This window comes from Limulus polyphemus, unplaced genomic scaffold, assembly GCF_000517525.1.
Source record: "Limulus polyphemus unplaced genomic scaffold, Limulus_polyphemus-2.1.2 Scaffold45, whole genome shotgun sequence".
In the NCBI taxonomy this organism is placed as follows: Eukaryota; Metazoa; Arthropoda; class Merostomata; order Xiphosura; family Limulidae; genus Limulus; species Limulus polyphemus.
The window spans coordinates 97637-118091 of record NW_013665655.1 but is presented as its reverse complement, the minus strand read 5'-3'; the positions used below and the strand labels follow the sequence as shown (position 1 = coordinate 118091).

The following is a 20455-nucleotide window of genomic DNA, read 5'->3' as shown; positions in this document are numbered from 1 at the left end:
GAATTATAAGTATAATTTGGATGGGAATTACCTTAACAGTGTCATGAAAGAAAGGAATCTTGGTGTAATAGTTGATCAGTTTCTAAAGCCATCCAAGCAGTGTGCTGTTGCTAGTGGTAGGGCAAATAGGATTTTAGGTTGTATCTACAAAAATATTGAATACAAGTCTAAAGAGGTTATAATTTTATTGTATAGGTCACTAGTTAGGCCACATTTGGAATATTGTGTTCAGTCTTGGGCTTCTTACCTTAGGAAAAACATTGAAATGTTGGAAAGGGTTCAGAGAATGGTGCCTGGGATGGAAGTGTTGTCATATGAGGAGAGGTTGAAATCTCTCAAATTGTTTTGTCTTGAAACAAGAAGAGTTATAGGGGAAATGATTGAGGTGTTTGAGATTGTAAAGGGAATTGATAGTGCTGATTCATCATCTTTTTTCATACTTAACAGTGAGAATAGTGGAACTAGGGGACACAAGTATAAATTTTGGCAGGGTAGGAGTCATCTTCAGTTAGGACTATTTTATTTTTCTAACAAGGTGGATGGCCTTTGGAATGGGTTGCCTTCGATGTTGTGGAGGCAGTAAGTTTAAATGAGTTTAAGAGAAAGTTTGATAAGTATATGAATGATAAGGGCTGACTAAGATTTTTTTTAAAAATTATTTATTAAAAGTTTTAGTTTAATTTAGAGTATGGGACAGCCAAGATGAACTAATAGGTCCCATGTTGTCCCAAAAACGTTATGTTATACCAACTCTAAGTACTAATTTTCAATAGTTTCATATCTAATTTTAACAATTGTACACTAGGATGTGTGCACTTCAATTTTTTTTTTAACCTTATAACTTACTGAAAAATCTGTGAAATTATATAAAAATTGTATATTACATGTCAGTTTCAAAACTGTATTTTGAGTAATGACTGTTTTATACAAAACATAACCTTCCAAAGTTGTAATACCCTTTACACCATAGATTCTTTCTTCAAATCCCTGTATTAACATTGATTTTATCATGATAATATACAATATTAGATAGTTTTGAGTGTAATTGCATATTAAGGTTGTATGCATTGATATATTTAAAGATTTAATATCAGTTTTGATTATAGTATAATGTTAGTGGTCATCCAAGTGTAATGGTACATGTTTGATTTAGGAAGAAACTCATTGTTATTTCTTTTACTAGTCATTGTGCTTAGAAATTATCAAAAACTTTGATTTTAAAGAATATATGTACATACTTATAAGTTTATGCTATGAAAACATGAAAAAGAAAATTATAAAATGGCACGAGTCAAACTTTTCTCGCTTCTTCAAAGTTAATTGTTTGTAAAGAGGAAGGAAGTTAAAATTATTTCTTTCCTTATCATTGTCTTCTTGCAGTTGATCAGACTCGAGTTCAACTTCCTATTGAGGATGGTATTAAAGGTTCAGATTACATCAATGCAAACTTTGTTGAGGTAAGGGAAGCAGGTGCTGTAGAATAATGTGTTAAGGAAGCAGATGCTGTAGAATAATGTGTTAGGGAAGTAGGTGTTTTAGAATAATGTGTTAAGTAATGTTGAAGTCTTGTCTAGCTACACCATTGAGAAAAAAGGCATACCAGCAGCTAGGATGTAAAAGCTTATTTTGAAAGATTATATGGAAAAGCATAGATGTAATTAATAATTATTTTACCAACTTGAAACATCCAATCAAAGTTTAGCTTTCATAAGTCATTTCAGCCATAGTTGCCAAGAAGATTGTTTTGTGACATATTCATTGTCAAGAAAACATAATGTAATAAACTGAAAAGTATATTAAAATGATATTTATAATATCTGTATGATTTGGGGTAATGTGACTAGAAATATTGTGATCACTGTATTAGTTTTAAAGCTATGAATGAAAAGATAACTAAAGATATATCTCACCAGGTAGTAATAAAGAAGAGTTTAATGGTTAGTTTATATATTTCAGAATTGTGATCATTTATTTAATTATTACAATAGAACTTGTTTTATTTCTGTACCAAATAAGCTTGAAATTGTGCAGTTCATTAGAAGTAATAGTTTTTCTGGGTAATGAACTTTTCTTACTAAAATCATATAACTTGTTTTCCATTGAGTAAGAAAAGTCACTGTAAACTTTATTGATATTTATCAGGGTTATCGGGGAAGGAAAATGTTCATCTGTGCCCAAGGTCCTCTTGAGCACACAGTGGTTGACTTCTGGAAGATGATGTGGGAGCACAAAGTGACTGTAGTTGTCATGCTGACAGGTGTGGAAGAACATGGTAAAGTAAGTGTTAATAATGTTTGATTACCTGTAAAGTTTCAAACAGAAATTTATTAAACTATATTATTTATCATTCTAGATAAAACATTATAAAAGTTGATGCTTTGGTAGTGTTTTTACACTTTTTATTTTGTATCTTCTTACATGTTTCCCATTTTTTAAGAGTTTACTTCTTAACACTGAAAACAAAATTGAGTTCTTTTTGTAAGGTTTAAATAAAATGTTTTATTGATAGGAAAAAGGACTAAAATATTTTGTTATTCTGTTTATGGTATTATAACTCTTTATTGGAGTTTAAGGTTTCCTTCCCTACCAGTTTTAAATAAAGTTATTTAACGATAATGTTAAGGTTGATAGCTTTTATGTATGTTGTTAAGCTAGATAATAAAGAAATGTGCACCAAAAATCTATTTCTTTCTCAAGTTGAAATGTGCCCAGTATTGGTCTGATGATGACCCAAAGGAAGTGGAAAAGTTGTATACAGTAAATGTGATTAACACCACAAAGTATTCAGATTATTTGGTTAGAAGGTTCCAAGTACAGCACAAGAAAGTAAGCACCATTTCAGTGTATTTTGCCTGTTTTATGACTTGTAGAATATTATGATAATTATAACATTCTTTAACAGTAGGTCTCTATATAAATGTCAATATAACATTGATCCTGTTGTGTTTGTGTGTCTATTTAGAAATGTATACACAGAGAGAGAGAGAAATGCCACAGCTTTCATTAATAGTTAAAAATATAATTTTTTTTTACATTGAATTGCTGAAAATAGAGATTTTAAACATTCTATTGACACAATAATAATTTCATAATACAAGCATATACAAATATAATCGTTATTTAAAAATCTTGTAGAGTGTGATGTGAATACTACACAACATTATAAAACTGTTCAATGCTGATATTAATTTATTTTTATAAGGATGGATTCACGGACGAACGGGAAATTCTGCAATTTCATTTTGTCATGTGGAAGGATTTCTTAGCTCCAGAACAGCCTTCCTGGTTACTACGTTTCATCAAAAGAGTCAATGAACATTATGTTTCAGATAGGGGGCCATTACTAGTACACTGCAGGTGAGTGTTTCAGTATCATGCATCTCTGATTCTTACAAAATGTTTCTTGAAGAACATTTTTAGTCTTTAACCCTTTATTAAGAAAATTAGTGACCATGAAATATTTGGCATAGGATAATTACTAATTCACTAAGAGTTTAATAATGTTAAAATGTTTGTATGTTTAAATCTTCAAGCAGTGTTTGTTTCTTTTATCTGTAATTTCATGATGAAATATTCTGTATACTAAGCTACACTACTTTACCAAATATGGCATTTAATTTAAACTTCTTAATCTACTTGTGAACTATAAAACATAATAAAGAATTTTGAATTTAATTGGTAAAGACACATCCTTGTATTATGATACTACTCAAAAAGATTATTTTGTCTATTCAGACAGTTTCAACACATTTAATCTATAAAAGATATGATTCTAGTATTTTTCTTTGTCTGTTGGAGTAATCAAGTAGTTTAAAAGGTCCATTGCTAACCTGTGATTTCTAAGGAACATGATAGTTTAACACCTGAAGAACAAAATGTACTTAGATAATTCAATACAGCCATGCTAACATTTTGATGCATGTTCTGGCTGTTGGTTTCTGAGCAACTGAAAGGAAGTGCTTGAATCTATACACCAAAGAAAAAAAATATATTTCTGATGAAAGAAAGTAATGTGCAGGGGTAAACATTTGACATAAATAGTAATAACTATTCATGTGTTATTTATTTTTCTGATCCATGCAATGATTACTGTTATTATTCTCTTTAGTACCATGCATTTCTCTGGGCTATAGACCACTCATTTCAAACTAATAACTACAGCTTTTTTGGTGCTAATTATTACTGTTTGTCTTTGTTGTTGTTGTATCAGAAGATTATTTGGAAGGTATACCTCAGGCCTTGTTTTTATTTATTTTACAATTTATTATATATATGATTTCATAGTTTTATTTTGCTTTTGAAGTTCATGAAGGTTTATCACTGCTTGATTCTATATATGTAATTCTCTTTAAAAATATACGTATTACAAAATTTATACTGAAGGAATAAAGAAGTGACCAGACTCGATTCATTAGTGTTACTGATAGAATCTTTCATCATCTGCTCTCATCAAAGAACTGTTATTATTAAGTCTGTAGTTTAATTTTTTAACCTCTCTAGTATTTATATTTTTGCAAAGCCACTGTTCTTCTTTGTGTTCTGTAAATAACAACAGAAAGTATAAATATGTATCTTGTATAAAGTGAAATTGTTTTCCTTAATATAGTTTGTTTTAGCTAAACATGCATATAAAATTACACTAGCCACATGTAAAATATGAATAAAAGCCACAAAAAAATGTCTAAGGCTGTGAAAAGTATTGAAATAAATTACTATTCATGACTAGGGTCCTAATAACTGTTGCTTCTTCAAACTGTTCATATTAGGATTGACCTTAACTAAACTTCACCATAAGTAAATAAAAACTAGACAAAAAAATCAATTCTTTACAGTTTTGTGACATTTGTAACTTAGATACCAATTATTTACCAGTCATAGGTAGAGGAGAATGTGTTGGAGAAATATAATCGTACATTAATTTTTACAACAGAATAAAATTCTTCAGAATAGTGCTTTCTTTCATGGTATTAAAAAAAAAGTTTTGTTTAGAAATCAGAAAAGTAAAAAAATAACTAGTGTTTGTATAATTTTTCACATTTTATTTGGAAGATTTTCTAGAAAAGATGTAATAAGTATGCATAATACAATTTTAAAAGTACATATAAGGTTGTGGTAAACTAGACAAAATTTTGTGCTATATACCTTTTTGTCTCTATCCATTTATAGCTATTTTCATAAATTCTCCAAGAATACTTTTTTGTTACTGAATCTTTATTACAGTACAGGGTTTGAAACTTACTATGGTGCAAGTAAAGTAAGATACCATATTCACAAAAACAATCAGTATGTAGCTGCCAAGATTTCAAATTGATAACCAGCTGTTAATTGCTAGTTGCAGTCTATGAAACCACTTTTGATTGGTTAATACTCACATATGCAGCCAATCATATGCCGTGTTTCACATTGCTGAAATCGCGTTCACACAGAACATTGTGTTATGTAGCATATGATTTAGGCACTAGTAGATGAACTTTTACTGCAGACTTTCATGAATGAAATTGAAGAAGAACCAGAGTGTTAAAAAAGAAATTATAAAAGATAGATTGATGTTGGATTTCTTTAAGAAAACTGTCGGGAATGGAAATAAGGTAATACGTTATTAATAAATCTGAATTGAAGCTTGATCCATACACAATATATATACTATACCACCAGTATTTTTTTTTTTAAGGCTGTGCCCAGGGACAGGAATAAGGAAGGCAACCAATAATATTTACTTGTGATTGATTGAAAAGCTGCTGTTGATTTCTCTTTGAACTTCTGTCCTCTTTTAATACAGACACTCTTAATTAGTTTCATAGTAAATAAGGTTAGGCTTAAATTTCCAAAGTAATGTACTGCTCACTGCAGGAATCTTTTCTGCAGTCTCATTTCCAAAATTGTGTAAAATTTTATTTACTGACAGAATTTTTCACTGTCTATAATTCTTCTTATGATTTACGCTTTCTCCCTACATTTTTATTTTGGCATTCATGCATATTTGCAGACTACAGTACTTGTACCACTTATTTTTCTGGTCTGCTCACAGTTAAGTCTTTTAGAAAAGCAATTGTATCAGAAAAAAATATAAGATGTAATGTAATTTAGTTTTTTCGAGCTTTCTGAAAAATATTGTCTTGTTTACTCAAGTTTGAGGACTGCTTTTGACTGACAAATCCTGTAAGTTAGCCTAAAAGTTTTTACTTTCTGACTCTTGTACTCACGTAAATTGACATTTTAATTTTCAGTCAGTCATGCACTTCTGAGCTATCTTTTTTGCCCACATATCCATGTGCCTATTATACACATACATTTTTTAAAACATATTCTGTCAAATATTAAGTACAAAAGTTCCAGTGTTTTTTCTCCTTACATTGATAATATATTGGACCTGATGTAATATGGATAGAGAAAATTTGTTTTTAGTGATGAGATTAGCACAAGTTAAAATGTTCTGGTTCAAGTAAAATGTTACCTCTGTTTGTGGTAGCTGCATGTCATTTTGTTTGATAAGTTCAAACTAAACAGTATACTAGATGTACTTCTCAGGGTCCCAGAAAGTGTTCTGTTTCAAAAGTAAATAAAACCACAATTAAGAGTAACGAATGTTTTTATTTCTTGCTTTTGAAGATCATATGTCATTCTGTGTTTTAGCCTACAGACTGCATAATTCTTCTCCTGACTCATGGCATAAGCACATTTTACTGAAATCACGACAGTACAAATTGCAACATTAAGCATCTCTTATGCGGCACCATTTTGGTGTCTACTGACTGACTGACAGACAACACACTACTGTATAATTGTGCAAGTAGTTAAAATAGGTGACCCCCTCCAGGTGACCTTTGGCCCCTTTTGGGGAAATAATACAATGGTCAGACTGTCTCCTTAAATGTTGAGAGTTTGTTTCACAAGACTAACATACTAAACAATTGTCACTTACCTGTTATTTTTAACCATTTTGCTTGACTTTGCTGTCAGTACTGAAGTTTTGCTTTGCTTTCATTATTTAGTAATTGCATCAGTTTTTGTTGTACATGTTGTTTACTTGACACATGCAGCACTAAAAGTTTGCTTCATTAGCTAATGTTATAAACATTTGCCTAACTATGATTTGAAAGCATGTGTTTCTCTTAACTATTAATATCAAATATTTACTTCATTTAACTATCATCTTTGAATGCTTATCTCACATGACTGACATTGACCATTATTGAATATGTGACTCCTGTACTGTTATTTTTAAACATTGTCTTACTTTGCATTTATATGTGGATATTTACTTCTCTTAACTGTTATTGTTAACTGCTTCATTGCAGTGCTGGTGTAGGAAGAACAGGGACATTTGTTGCTATAGATACACTATTACAAGAATTGAATGATGAAGGACAGGTCAATGTCTATGCCTGCGTCTCTGACCTCCGGCATTCTCGGAATTATCTTGTACAATCTCTGGTCAGTTCAGAATGTAAAAGAATAATTGTGGTATAGATCAATAAAAATATGTACTTAACATTAAACATACTTTATATACAAAACTCTTTCCTCTGTGCACTCTCTGCAGTACAAGTAAATTTTCACCTGTAAGTAAAATACTGAATATCATAGTGTGTTGTTGTGTTTCTGAAATTGTTACTAAAACTAAAAAAGCAATATTTTTTTTTTACGTGAACCACATTTGTCAGTGGATATTTGCTATATAACAACTTACTCTTTCTGTTAAGTTTATTTGATCTTGTCTCTAGTGTTAATCTTACCTGTGCTAATACATCAGTAAATCAAGAAATAATGATTTGTAAACACAATGATAATTATTGTAGAAAAGATACTGCGTGTTTTAACAGTATTTTAAGAAGATAGACCAAGATAAATCAAATCCTGTTGTATATTTTCAACAGCATCATTGTGCTAATCATTTTTTGTTAATAAACATAGTTAACCTTGTATATTCATTGTATATATGTATATATTAGTGACTGCTGTACAAGTCTCCCTTCTTAGTTACATTAAATTTGTAAAGTCCTTGACATGAATGGAATATTTATGTTTTTTTTGGCTAAGTTACAAATCACAATACCTGTTTTACACACTAACCTTGTATTACAACAATATAGTTTGTAACTTTACCGATGTGAATGGATAAAGATTAAAAGTTAACTATTATATTTTTAAATAATGGCATAACTGAATCTTAAACAGTCAACCTGAGACGTTTTTTTTTATAAAGTATTTACATTTATTAACATACTAAAAATTTTCACAAATGATAAATTGTAGAAGTTTTGCTTTTATGCAAATTATTTAGTTTGAAATCATTACACTTCTGAATGTGGATTATAAGGAAGTAAAATCCAAAAGTAAACTACTTAGTAGATACAGAAAAAATAATAGTACCTTTTTTTTTATCTTCAACTAAAACAGGCTTTGTTTCTTTGATGTCCACTTTTTATAGTTGGAATGCTTATTAGAATTGGTGAATATATATATTTCATGAAGGTACATAGAATTATTTCCAACAAGAATATGTTTTATTAATTTTAATTCCTAGTTCTATTCTTATTATTCTCTATGTATAAAACAAATAGTAATTCAACTAAACTACCATACTGCTTTAAAACTGCACATTGTATTGAAGTATTAGTTATTTCCCACAAATTTTTATGTTACAATGAAATTATAAGAGTTGTAATTCTGTTAAAAATGTATATTATTTTTCTTTTCCTGAACTCCACAGAAACAATATATTTTTGTTTACCGAGCATTAATGGAATATGCTCAGTTTGGTGACACAGAGATAGAGATGAGACACTTACGAGATCATTTTGCACAGTTGAGAGGAAAAATGAACAAATATGAAACTACAGGACTACAGTTGGAATTTAAAGTAAGAGATCTCTGTATTAAGATTTACTGGATGTTAATATTTTATTTCACTGTGTCATTATTCTTAACTCTTCTGATTAACTTCTTCATTTGGTTGAATCAAAATATAATTACACTAAAGCATCACTTGTAAATATTCTCATCTTCCTTCCACTTCCTGAGCAAACAAGCTAAGTTAGGGGAATGAGATAAGTAAACTCTAAGCCCTAGGTTACTGTAAAATTATTTCACTCATAGAGTTTGATGCAAGTTATTAGTCAGTGTGGATATTATGAGTGTAAACAGTAAGTGTATTCTTTGAGTGACTTTGTAGTGTTTTGCCATGTTTGTATTTTCAAAACACAAGCAGGTAAGATGTGGACTAGTAGTTAGTATGCCAGGCTGTGGATCAGAAGGTTTGCACTGTAATGCTGCTCAACACACTGCACTCTCTGCTGTAGGTGCATTGTAGGAAAAACAGTTAATTTTGTTATTTTATTCAAAGGTAGACAAAGTCTTTGTAACAGCGTTTACTGCTGACTCACTGTCTTCCATCTGGTCAGTAGTTAAAAATTAGAATTGGCTATACCTGGATCCTAAAGGTCTAACCTGACTGTTCAGGTTGAAAATACCAAATACCAAAACATTGTCCTTTAGACTTATAGATTTCATTAAAACAATAATTCTTAGCCTCAAATATGATATAATGATAAAATTAAAGCTAAAATGTAAAAAAGTAGACTTGTGAAGCTCATGAAGATTGCATTTCTTTATCCAGTCCATGAAATTATAAGCAGTAGTTAAGCATATGAGATGAGTTTGTTAATAAATAAAATAGAAAATTGGGCTCAGTTAATAACAGTTAGGTAATGCATCATCATTAAATAATTAATATTTTTGTATGTGATTTTTTTATACATCACTTGCAGTGTTAGTTGCATAAAAAGCATTAAACACTTTTTTTCTGTGTAGAAACTTGGAGATGTGATTGAAGATCCCAAGACTTGTTGTGTTGGAACAATGGATATTAATTTGAGCAAAAATAGATATAATTTTATCATACCATGTAAGTTAGTAACAAGTTTTTGGCAAATCATTTTACAATGTCTTTATTTAAAGAAAGAAAAAAACCTGTTAGATTACTAGGCAAATAATCTTTAGACAAAGTTTGTTGATAATTTATCTGTATTTAACACTAGTTTGATGTTTTCAACCAAAGGTTAATAAATATGTAACATATTTTTGTATTAGTTTTAAAATTAGTTGATCATGTAGAATCACACTTTAAAAGCTATTTACTAGCTCAATTCCTTGTTTAAATTTATATGAACTGTATTAAATAATACTTTTATATTGCATTTTTCTGCATGTATTATCTTACTAAAACTTTTAGTAATGTCATTATCTCTACAGCTTACTCAAAACCATGTTAACTACATTGACATAAAATAGATTGTATGTAGGTAACATTGTGATGGAAAAACAGTTTTTGTTGATGACAACTGTAGCTTTGAAATTGTGTGCATTATATTTCTGCCAGATGATACAAATCGTGTGATACTTCCCCCAACTGCTTCCAGAGACCACTCTTCTTACATTAATGCATCTTTCATTGAGGTGAGAATAAAGGTTTAAATATGGTTTCTGTATCTGTAAACTTGTACTCAGTTCTGAATTTCAGTTAAATAAAAAGAAGATTAATTTGATTTCTAAAAAATTTTAGTTTTTCTATTCATTGTTTTAACTTCATCTTAAAAACCAGACATAATTCATATAAATGTGTTTTTACTTTTTATGTTTGATTTTTCTTCTACTCATACAACATTCAAGTTAAATCACTTAAATTTTTGTTTTTAATACATTTTATTATAGGTTTCTTTTTCTTTTTTGCATCATAAATTAATATTTTAACATTTCTATTTTTAAAAGTATTGAAATAATTTTTGCGTATTAAAATATGTACACTGATTAACTGTGATTAAAAATTAAATAAATTGTTTGTTAATGTGTAAACTTAAGTTTGGACTTGTTTTAGAAATTAGCCAACAAATATTGTCAAAGTGTATGCCACTACATCTTATGTTGATATGATGGCCATTAAGTACGAAATATTCTAATAGTTTTTATGGTTACAGTGTTTTTTTACCCTCTAATGAACTTTCTACTCTTGTAGAAAAAAAAATAATGAAAATTGTCTAATAGACTTTTTTTTAACTCCCTAGGGCTATAATCGGTCCCTGTCTTTCATCATTACTCAGGATCCACTAGAAAACACACAAGTCGAGTTTTGGAGGATGATCAAGGAGCACAACATTCAAACTGTTGTGATGCTTTCAGAGCTTGGAGAAGGGCAGGTAAAGTAATGTTTTCAAAATATAAAAGATGTGACAAATCTTACAGCATTGTCAAAAATACCATAATGTTAATGTTTTCTGTGAAGTATTTGTGTTTATGTAGTTATAAACTCTAAATAATTTTACATCTATTCTGCTTAGTTATTTTATCTTTGCTAAATATATAAAGTTGACTGTCGTTTTTTCACTAATATATATATATATATATATTAATATCCAGACAAAGTGTCCACAGTATTGGCCAACAGAAGAGCAAGAATATGACTACATCAAAGTGACATTCCAGAAGGAAGAAAAAACGGATTTATTTATTAAGAGAGAATTTAATGTTACAAATGTCAAGGTAAAATACTGTATAGGTATCAGTTTTTTAGAAGTTTTATTGAATTTTAATTACTTATGTTATCATAGGAAAACATTTTGCTTAGAAATTAAGAATTGTAAACTTAGTTTAAAGATTTGTTTTTATATTTAAGTAGGGACAATTTATTTATAATTCTTCAGAACTTTCAGGATTCTTCAAATTTTGTTGTAAAATTATTCTAAAAACTCATAAATGTTAATTTATTTAATCAGTACTGGAACACTGTATTGTTTAGAATACCTAAAAATTTATAATATTAATTACATTATCACCTTAATCGAGAGAAGCTTGCTTCGTTAATGTAGTGACTGGTCACTTTATTAAAACCATGACTTAATAACAGATTGGACTACCTTTTCTTATAATAATAACCTGGACATCCAGATTTAGTACAAAAATAAATTCCACAAAATGCTTGGTCTTCTGTTCCATTGTAGCCCATTTGTGGAGATTATGATCTCCAGTTCAAAGATGTTGTCATAGGATTATGTTGATAGTTGCAATGTTCAGATTTATTGCAAGAGGAATGAAGTAACTGTTGTGTTCTTCAAACCAATTTTGCACAACACTACAAACATAGTGAAGTGTTGCATTAACCTTTTAGGTGCACTCATTGTCATATGGCAACCACATAATGCAGTTTGAAATACCTGCTAGAAATGTGACTTGAGTGCACAAAATCAATAGAAAAAGCCAAATCTGCACAGATGATGATCTCGGCCACTTATTTATATCAAACATGGTGTATGTTGCTTTTCAAAAAGTCAGTAATACTTGCAGTTGAAAACTGTTTAATTTTTATGAGAAAACAGACTCAAAATGACATCAAATCATTCCAGTGTTTTCACAATTCAATAATTCTGTCTCTGAACCTGAATTATCTGACAATTATTTTGAGCATGATATGACTGAATAAAAGTACACACCTAATGAGTTAATGTCTTAGAAGATTCCTGTCCAGCTTTGTCAGTTGGAGATTGTCAGCATCAATCATTCATGTGCTTTTGGATATTATTTGCTCTTCTAAAGAAATCAAAGAACCAACCCTGCTACAAGAACAAATGTAAGGGGAGATCCTAATTATGCGGCTAGTCTGTATTTTATGCCACAAGGATTCTCTTCAAAATTCATTGTTCATAGAACTTTCGGGATAATATGTTTCTAAATTCCATTGGATTTTCAACCATAATTCAAGTAATAGGTATTATATATAGTTTACTGTGATATTAATATTAGTTTACTGTATAATAACTTCCTAGTAAAGTAATTCTCACTCACTGATTTCATTAAATTCTAAGACAAATTATACATAGTAAAAATGCCAAGTAGGTTTTAAAAGAAAGATTCTTTCTAAACAGTATATCTATTTTCATTTCAATAATGACATAGTGACTTTTGTTTTGTTTTAATTTAGCATTTAAAACTTTTGTAACTTTTCCAGAACAACGACAACCATGTTGTTACTCATTACCAGTTTCTCAGATGGTCGGATTCAGGTAATCCAAGTGCAGTGCCAGAGAGCACTGTGAACCTCATAGAGTTAATAGAAGAAGTACAGCTAACTCAAGCCCTGGATTTTACCAATAGTCCACTCACAGTACACTGCAGGTAAGTATGGAAAGTCCTAATGCTTACTTGATAGCAATATGACTCAAGCTGATAGTGTAGCCATATGTTATGTACCCATATGTAACACACAAAAGTCTGTATTGTCTGAAGGAGGTTTAACATCACCATATGTTACTCCTGGAAGTTGGTTAAAAACGTCATATAGAAGTATTGTCCTTGCTATTATGCTGAGATTTTAACTTACATGTGTTTTGAGCATTAGAATGTTAACAGAGCAGAAATAGAAGTATGAAGGTGAATATGCTTCATAAAGAAAGAAATTAAGCTCAGGTTTTTTGAGAAACGTCATGAAAAGGATGTTGATATGGAATACCTTTGTCTGGATTACTTAGATGAAATCAAATCAAGTGGACTAACCATATTATACCTTACAAGAAAAATACATTAGAATTCATTTTAACTATGTATATGAAAAAAAGAAAAATTAATAATGTGAAAAATAGTGAGTAAGGTGTGTCTTTTATGTTTTATATTAAATTTATTTATATAAATCGTTTATGTAAAACTATACAAGTTTATTGAGTAATAATTTCAGTTTTTCTAAGTACTTTGTTTATCAGTGTTTGATGTAAAGCATTTTTCAGATTTATAGCTTGAAACCTCTCAAATAAATTTCCATTTTTTTTAAACAATTGCTACAGAAAGAAACCCTGATTTTTATATGGAAACTTGTGTAAGCTTTTAGTGGCTACTAATTAACTGAATTTTTTCCTTTAACACTTCATGTGTTTTAAACAGGCTATTATTAGGTGATAACTGCTCTAATTTTGTGCTAAATAGAAACAAACGTACCCACATTCAGACTACTTGAAATTGATAATTATTGATCTTGCAGTGGAGGAGGAGACAGAAGTAGTGTTTATATCACTTTAAGTGTGCTTATCCAGCAGTTGAAATTAGAAGAAAGGGTTGATGTCTTCCAAGCTGCACGACACACACGTTCTCAGCGTCAGTGCATGCTTCAAACAATAGTGAGTCCTAGATATTGTTAGATAAAATACAGTATTCCATTAATAAATGTTTTAAGAAAGTGTGATTATAATTATAAAATTATTATTGTTTCCATTGACATTTATAATGGTTGTAAGATGATACTAAGTTTCAGATTTTTGAATGTGCAGTTAAATATAAATGCATTTTGTGTAGAACATTTTAACTACCTAATAGGTTGCTCATAAGAATTACCAATAATGTAAAGTTGATTGGAAATGTTCCCTGAGAGCTAAATGCTCTAATATTTTTGACAGGCTTGTTAAAAATTGCATTATTTAATGATTGGAAGTAATAATCCATAAGAATGCACATTACAGTTTCTTTATGTATTCACCATTAGTTACTTTTGGTCAGAGGTTTTCTGTTTCAGACCAATAATTCATGTATGGTAGTACCTATTGAATTTTATTTCTTACTTTTTGGCTATTTTATTCATATTCTTACATAGATATTGAGATTAGCAGTCATGACAATGCTACATAGTTACTAATACTTATATTTAATTATAAAAGAAAATATGATAAGAATTAATAATTCACTTACTTAAAGCAGGGAAATTTGTAAACTTTAAGAAATTATCATTTGTGTAATATTTTACTTTGGATTATTCATATTGATGCTTCTAGTATCCTAAATTAAATTTCACAAGTACAATATGAAATAACTTGTGGAGATAATTTTTTTAAAGTAAATCAGAATTAACATTAAATGCAGTTTTTTAATAAATTTGCTTACTAATGTAGATTTAGAGTATTCAGTAAATGTAGATATTAATAAAATAAAACATTCATAAACGTCTGCATTTCTCATAAATGGTGTAGAATTTACATAGATATTTTTTAGTATTATATAACATGTCAAGGAAAACCAAATGAGAAATAAGATCCTACATTAAACACTTTTTTTATGTCTAAGTAAAATCATGTATATCTACATTTCTAGGGCCAGTATGACTTTCTCTACCGAGGTCTTCTGGATTACATGCATCATCACAAGCTCATGGATATGGGTGATACACCTCTCTGAAGATTGATAAAGTTTTTCTTATCCTGGGGATATTAATAGTAATACTACAGTTGTTATTTTGCTGTAGTAATTACATGAAAAAGTTAGATGCATGGTCTTGCACTTCATCAAGTAACTTGTGCCAAGAAGAGAAACTTCACCGGTTAGTGCCTGAAAAAGTCAGACCGTGTGAGAATAAAACCAGTGATATGACTTATAAGTGAATAAGAATAAGGGAAAGGAAAGAAACTAAGTGTGTCTCTTTGAATGCCTCAAGAATCATGTGATTTGATTAGAAGTAGAATGTTGATAATCTTAACAACTTTAAAACACAATTTTAATCACATTCACTTTGACAAATGGCCAGGCCTGATGAAGTATTGATCGGAATATGTAACCTGTAATTTTCTCTACTGAACTTCTGTGGAAACAAATTGATATTCTGCAGTTTCTTCCATTATTAGTTTCAGCCTATCTAGAATTATCTCCCGTCTGTCACAGTACAGCTCTTTTGATTTGTGGACGGAGAAATGAATCATTTTATCCATTTCTATACTGCTTAATTGAGTATTCTACATATCTGTAGCTCTAATGTAAGATACCAGTAATATAGTCATTCGTTTTACTTTCAGTCACATAATGTCATCCAATTTACTTACTGAAGAACATCAGTTAGTTGAGAAGATAAATAATGAAAAATATAGACTGTGTTTCACACTCACAAAAGGAGAAATTTTTATGAGTTACTTATCATGTTCATTATTTTCTGATTAATTCACTTTATTTTGAAGAATATTTTAAAGTATTTATTCAAGTTGATATATATATATATCATATTTTTAATTACAGTATAATGTTCACTATTATTAATTTCCTGACAATAAAGCTCATATCAAATCCATGTTCCAGTCTTGGCTTAAGTAGGCGATACGGATCCATACCATATTTAGGTAATTTTTGGTGACTAATAAATTTTTTGTATCAAATTTTTGCATTTTTAATGGCTTATAAATAACAATTTTATTTTTAAACTTAATTATGCTGTTTTTTATTCAGATTCTGTAAATCTTTTTCACTAAAAGTTAATGGAAGAGTCATCAGAACATAACTTAAATTGTCGATGAATTAAATAATACTCTGGTTAATGAAGAAAAACATATACTATATTTTAGTTCTGATTTTCTAAAATAAAGTGCGTTCTTAACCTTGTGAAAATTAAAATTTACAGAGCCAACATTTGCATGAGTAAACAAACATAAATGTATTGCTAAAGTAGTAGAATATTTTGACAGTACATTATTGAAATGTTTGATATACAACTATGGGTTTTTTTTCTGAACTTAATTTACCTGTTTTCTAATGATTTGAATAACCTTATTTTAATTTTTTTTAAAGTGTGAAGGTGAATGTAGCTTTCATGAAAATGTTATTAATGATTATACACCAAACAAATAAATCATTATAGTAATTTATGGTGTTTGAATATATATATATATATATAAACACACACACATAATTTGTATATTTGATTCATACATGTACAACTGAATGGAATTAATGTATTATAACTACATTTGTACAGTATTTTCAGTAATATTTAGTTGAGACTGAAACATTTGAATATTTGTGATTCTGTAACATGGAATATCAGAGATTTAAATAAGTTAGAATTCCTTATATTTGTTTGTGGTAATTCTAAATCTGAGTTCTATATACCTTTTACAGAGAAATATTCAAAACATTATTCTTCTAGTTTCTCAAATTATATTTCATCAGAAACAGAAAGATATTTGTCTCTTGAATATGACAGTTAAGTATACTGATGATGCTGTTAGTCATGATATCGAAGCTTAATGTTAATGACAGGGGAGTGCATGTAACAAATGTCCCATTACTACAGTGTACAGAAATTTTACTAATGGTAGTGTTTGTAACCATCATGTGTGTCTATACACTGATTTTAAATCGTACTTTTTCTTGTTCTGTTTAGATGTGTTTAATATAGGGTAAGTTTATTTCATTTATGAGCCATTCATTCATAATGATTCCAATAGTGTATTATTTACTTAAAATTAGAATACTTGGAAGTATGAAGAGTTTTTATTTGTAATTATTAATATAAGTAATACCAAATAACTACTACAATCACACAAGCTAGATAACTGCATTATGAAAGATGACTAAGAAGATTTTGTGATACACGGTAACTGAGTACAAGTTTTCAAGCTTCATTCATTCATTCATCCTTGTGTTTCAGTGTCACTTGCAGTGTAATTGATGGTATGTATGTTTTTGTTTAAGGAACTGGGTATCTTTATCACATTACATCTTTTAATATGTGAATATTTTGTGTTGTACTGGTATTTTGTTGTCCCATTGTACTGCCATCCTTGAATTTAGTTATTTATTTTTTTCTTTATAACATTGTACCTAGCAGACTTTTCACAGTAGAACAAATGTTTAAAAAATATTAATTTCTAAAGTGAAATTGTTTACACAGAGTAAACAAATATCACCATATTTAGAAATATTACTGGTATAGGAAAAGTTAACTTTTTCTTAATTCAGTTTTTATAATTATTTAGATGGGAATAAACTGAGCTTAATTAATTATGAACTATAAATTCAATACACGTTGATATAATATAGAAAAATTATTTATTTTAAGGAGGAACATACTAATCCTATAATAAAAATATATTTATAGGCAAGAATGATTTAGTAAATAACAAGTAAAATATATAAAACAATTTTAAGTTGTTTACAAGACAAAAAATATGGATTAAAATGAGAAGTTATTATGGTGATTATTTTTGTTTTACCTAGTTTCATAAACTATATTTACCAGTTTCTGCATGAACATGTTTTTCCTAAATATCAACAGCTTATAGTTTATGTTTAACCTCAGTTTGCAAAATGCTCCAGATTAATCTAAATTAATTACTACTAAATTGCAACATGTTTTGTACTGTGGGATTTAAATGGAAAAATAAAGACTTTTATTTAAATTTTGATAATAGATGTCAATAATTAAAATTGACTTAAGTATACCTTGGGCCATGCTAGTGAACTGAACTATGGATCTAAGAGCATGTTTATGTCCCATTGCCATAGAATTGTACTGTGCACTTTGAGGCCTTTCATGCATTATAAAAGTGACAGTCAAGTCCCACTATTTGATTAGTGTAGCCTAAGTGTTAATGATGAGTGCTGTTGATTACCTGCCTTCCTTAATCTATTCAGTTTAAAATTTTGGGATTGTAAGTGCAGATAACCCTTGTTGCATGAACATTCAAAGCACACAATATGCCCCCAGTGGCTCAGCTGCATAATAATAAAACTTGAGGTTATATCCCTGCATATGACAAATATGATTTCAGTATACTTAAGTTGTTAAAGTATATGAAACCATGAAAAGTTTGATGATTTATTGAAACTTTAATATGTTGTTTAGCGGTGATATATAAGCATTAGTCCTAGGTAAACTTTTAAGGGTTAAAAGAATTATAAATGCTTGCAAACTTTCAGGAAATTTATTCTTTCAATAGAAAGATTAAACTTAAAAAATTACATTCTGATATACAAAACATATTAACCATCCCATGTGGTTTTCTAGATTCATTAACATTTCTTTATAAGTATACCATGTAACAAGTTACTATTCTGAAAGTAAAGAATACTCGTTAATTAACTTTTTACCAGCTTGTGCTTTCAACGGCCACGTGAAGCTCTGATTGGTTGAATAATGTCAAACAACTTGGCCAAAAAATTAAGGTACAGACCACAGTATGAGAATGGCAGAATGTATCTTAAGATAATATTTATGGAAGTAGGACCCACGATGTCCATGAGATTATACGTCTTTCACATAACTCACTCATGAAATTAGATTAGAAGTTTAAAATTAGCAACAGGTATAGATACACAAGTTTGTAATGTTATAAATCTAAAACTATCATTCACCACCTGCATCCAGTTGTGAGAAGGTAACTGCTCTTAATGAAGCAGAAAAATAACATAAATAAAAGGTACTACTAGAGGTGATGACAGCTTTTCTTCTGAAATTGTCAATCCAACTCTGTAATGGAACTTAACACGAGTAGGTTTATATATTTATATACTGCTAATTAAAAACATCATGCCATATACTGTTAAAAGAAGTTCAAGCTTACATTATTAAAATCTAAAGTAGGTAATAGAACAATTTGTAATTTCGTTTAATATATAACATAGATATTGTTATTTATTATTATAACACCTAAATATATAAACATAGCACGTGGATTAGAAAAAGCAAGAATTTTGGCTTGTAAAATTGGGTTTGTTGTGTCCATACGGAGATACATGCAAACTTGCGGTCTCACATTTTGTGTTTTGCAATTTTTATGGACGTTTTTTACAATCACATATAAGGGAAGCAACTTTTCACGTCCTAAGATAACCTTTCATTAATCATGAATTTACATAACTTCCGCTCATGGAAGGATACTCCAGCTAGTTATTAAATATTTTTGGTGCTAAATGAAAATAAATTATGCACAAACTCCTTTTTAACTATTGGAATCGTCATGCATTGGGTCAATGGTAAGTTTACGGACTTACAACGCTAAAGTTCGAGGCTCAATTCTCCGGGTGGAGACAGCAGATAATCTAATGTGGTTTTGCTCTAAAACAACCAACTATTGGAATTTTATAATCCCTATATTTTATGAGGATAAACATCATTTGTTATTTTTAATAAATAGTAGTAGTACTCTATATAAAAATAAATATCTCACAGGAAATATTTTTATTGAAATATACCTTTTATAAATTGTTTCATTTTATATGATATTATACTTTTTATAATATTATTTTTGAAATAAAGTGACTGACTGTAGTGTAGTTATTCTTTCGTTATGATCTCCTTTCGAAAAGACGTCTGCATAATTTCCCAAAAGTTCTTTTACCTGAAGAGCCTGTGATGATGCCAAATGGACTATGCTCTTCTTATAGAGGTCAGTTAAATGTTCTGGAAGTGTATGTCCTTTCTTTATACTTGTATTTCTTGCTTTAACATTGACTGGCTCTACCTCCTGGCACACACCCAACAATGCCCCTTCCTTAAGTGTCTGCTCACATTTGGAGAAATTGGCTACTGTTATAGGTACTACTTGATGATCTGCTACAAGTGACCTTCCAATTTTCAAATCCACTGGCCTGGATGGGTCTTCCACTGCTTCCACAAGCATTGGCTTCCTTGGGGATGTTCTTTTATCTACCCCAAATT

At 29.4% G+C, this 20455-nt stretch overlaps 1 protein-coding gene across 1 annotated transcript in view; it reads left to right on the top strand.

The window, feature by feature from the left end:
- LOC106462293 (receptor-type tyrosine-protein phosphatase F-like) overlaps positions 1-16619 on the top strand; it is a 333656-nt gene extending 317037 nt beyond the window's left edge. The window contains exons 17-29 of the mRNA XM_022389747.1: positions 1381-1457; positions 2143-2277; positions 2698-2826; positions 3203-3357; positions 7299-7434; positions 8714-8863; positions 9814-9907; positions 10382-10458; positions 11064-11195; positions 11416-11538; positions 13001-13167; positions 14024-14159; positions 15124-16619. Coding sequence (XP_022245455.1) covers positions 1381-1457; positions 2143-2277; positions 2698-2826; positions 3203-3357; positions 7299-7434; positions 8714-8863; positions 9814-9907; positions 10382-10458; positions 11064-11195; positions 11416-11538; positions 13001-13167; positions 14024-14159; positions 15124-15207 — 1595 coding nt within the window. The 3' untranslated portion in view covers positions 15208-16619. The remainder of the gene's footprint in view (positions 1-1380; positions 1458-2142; positions 2278-2697; positions 2827-3202; positions 3358-7298; positions 7435-8713; positions 8864-9813; positions 9908-10381; positions 10459-11063; positions 11196-11415; positions 11539-13000; positions 13168-14023; positions 14160-15123) is intronic.
- The last annotated feature ends 3836 nt before the right edge of the window (positions 16620-20455 follow it).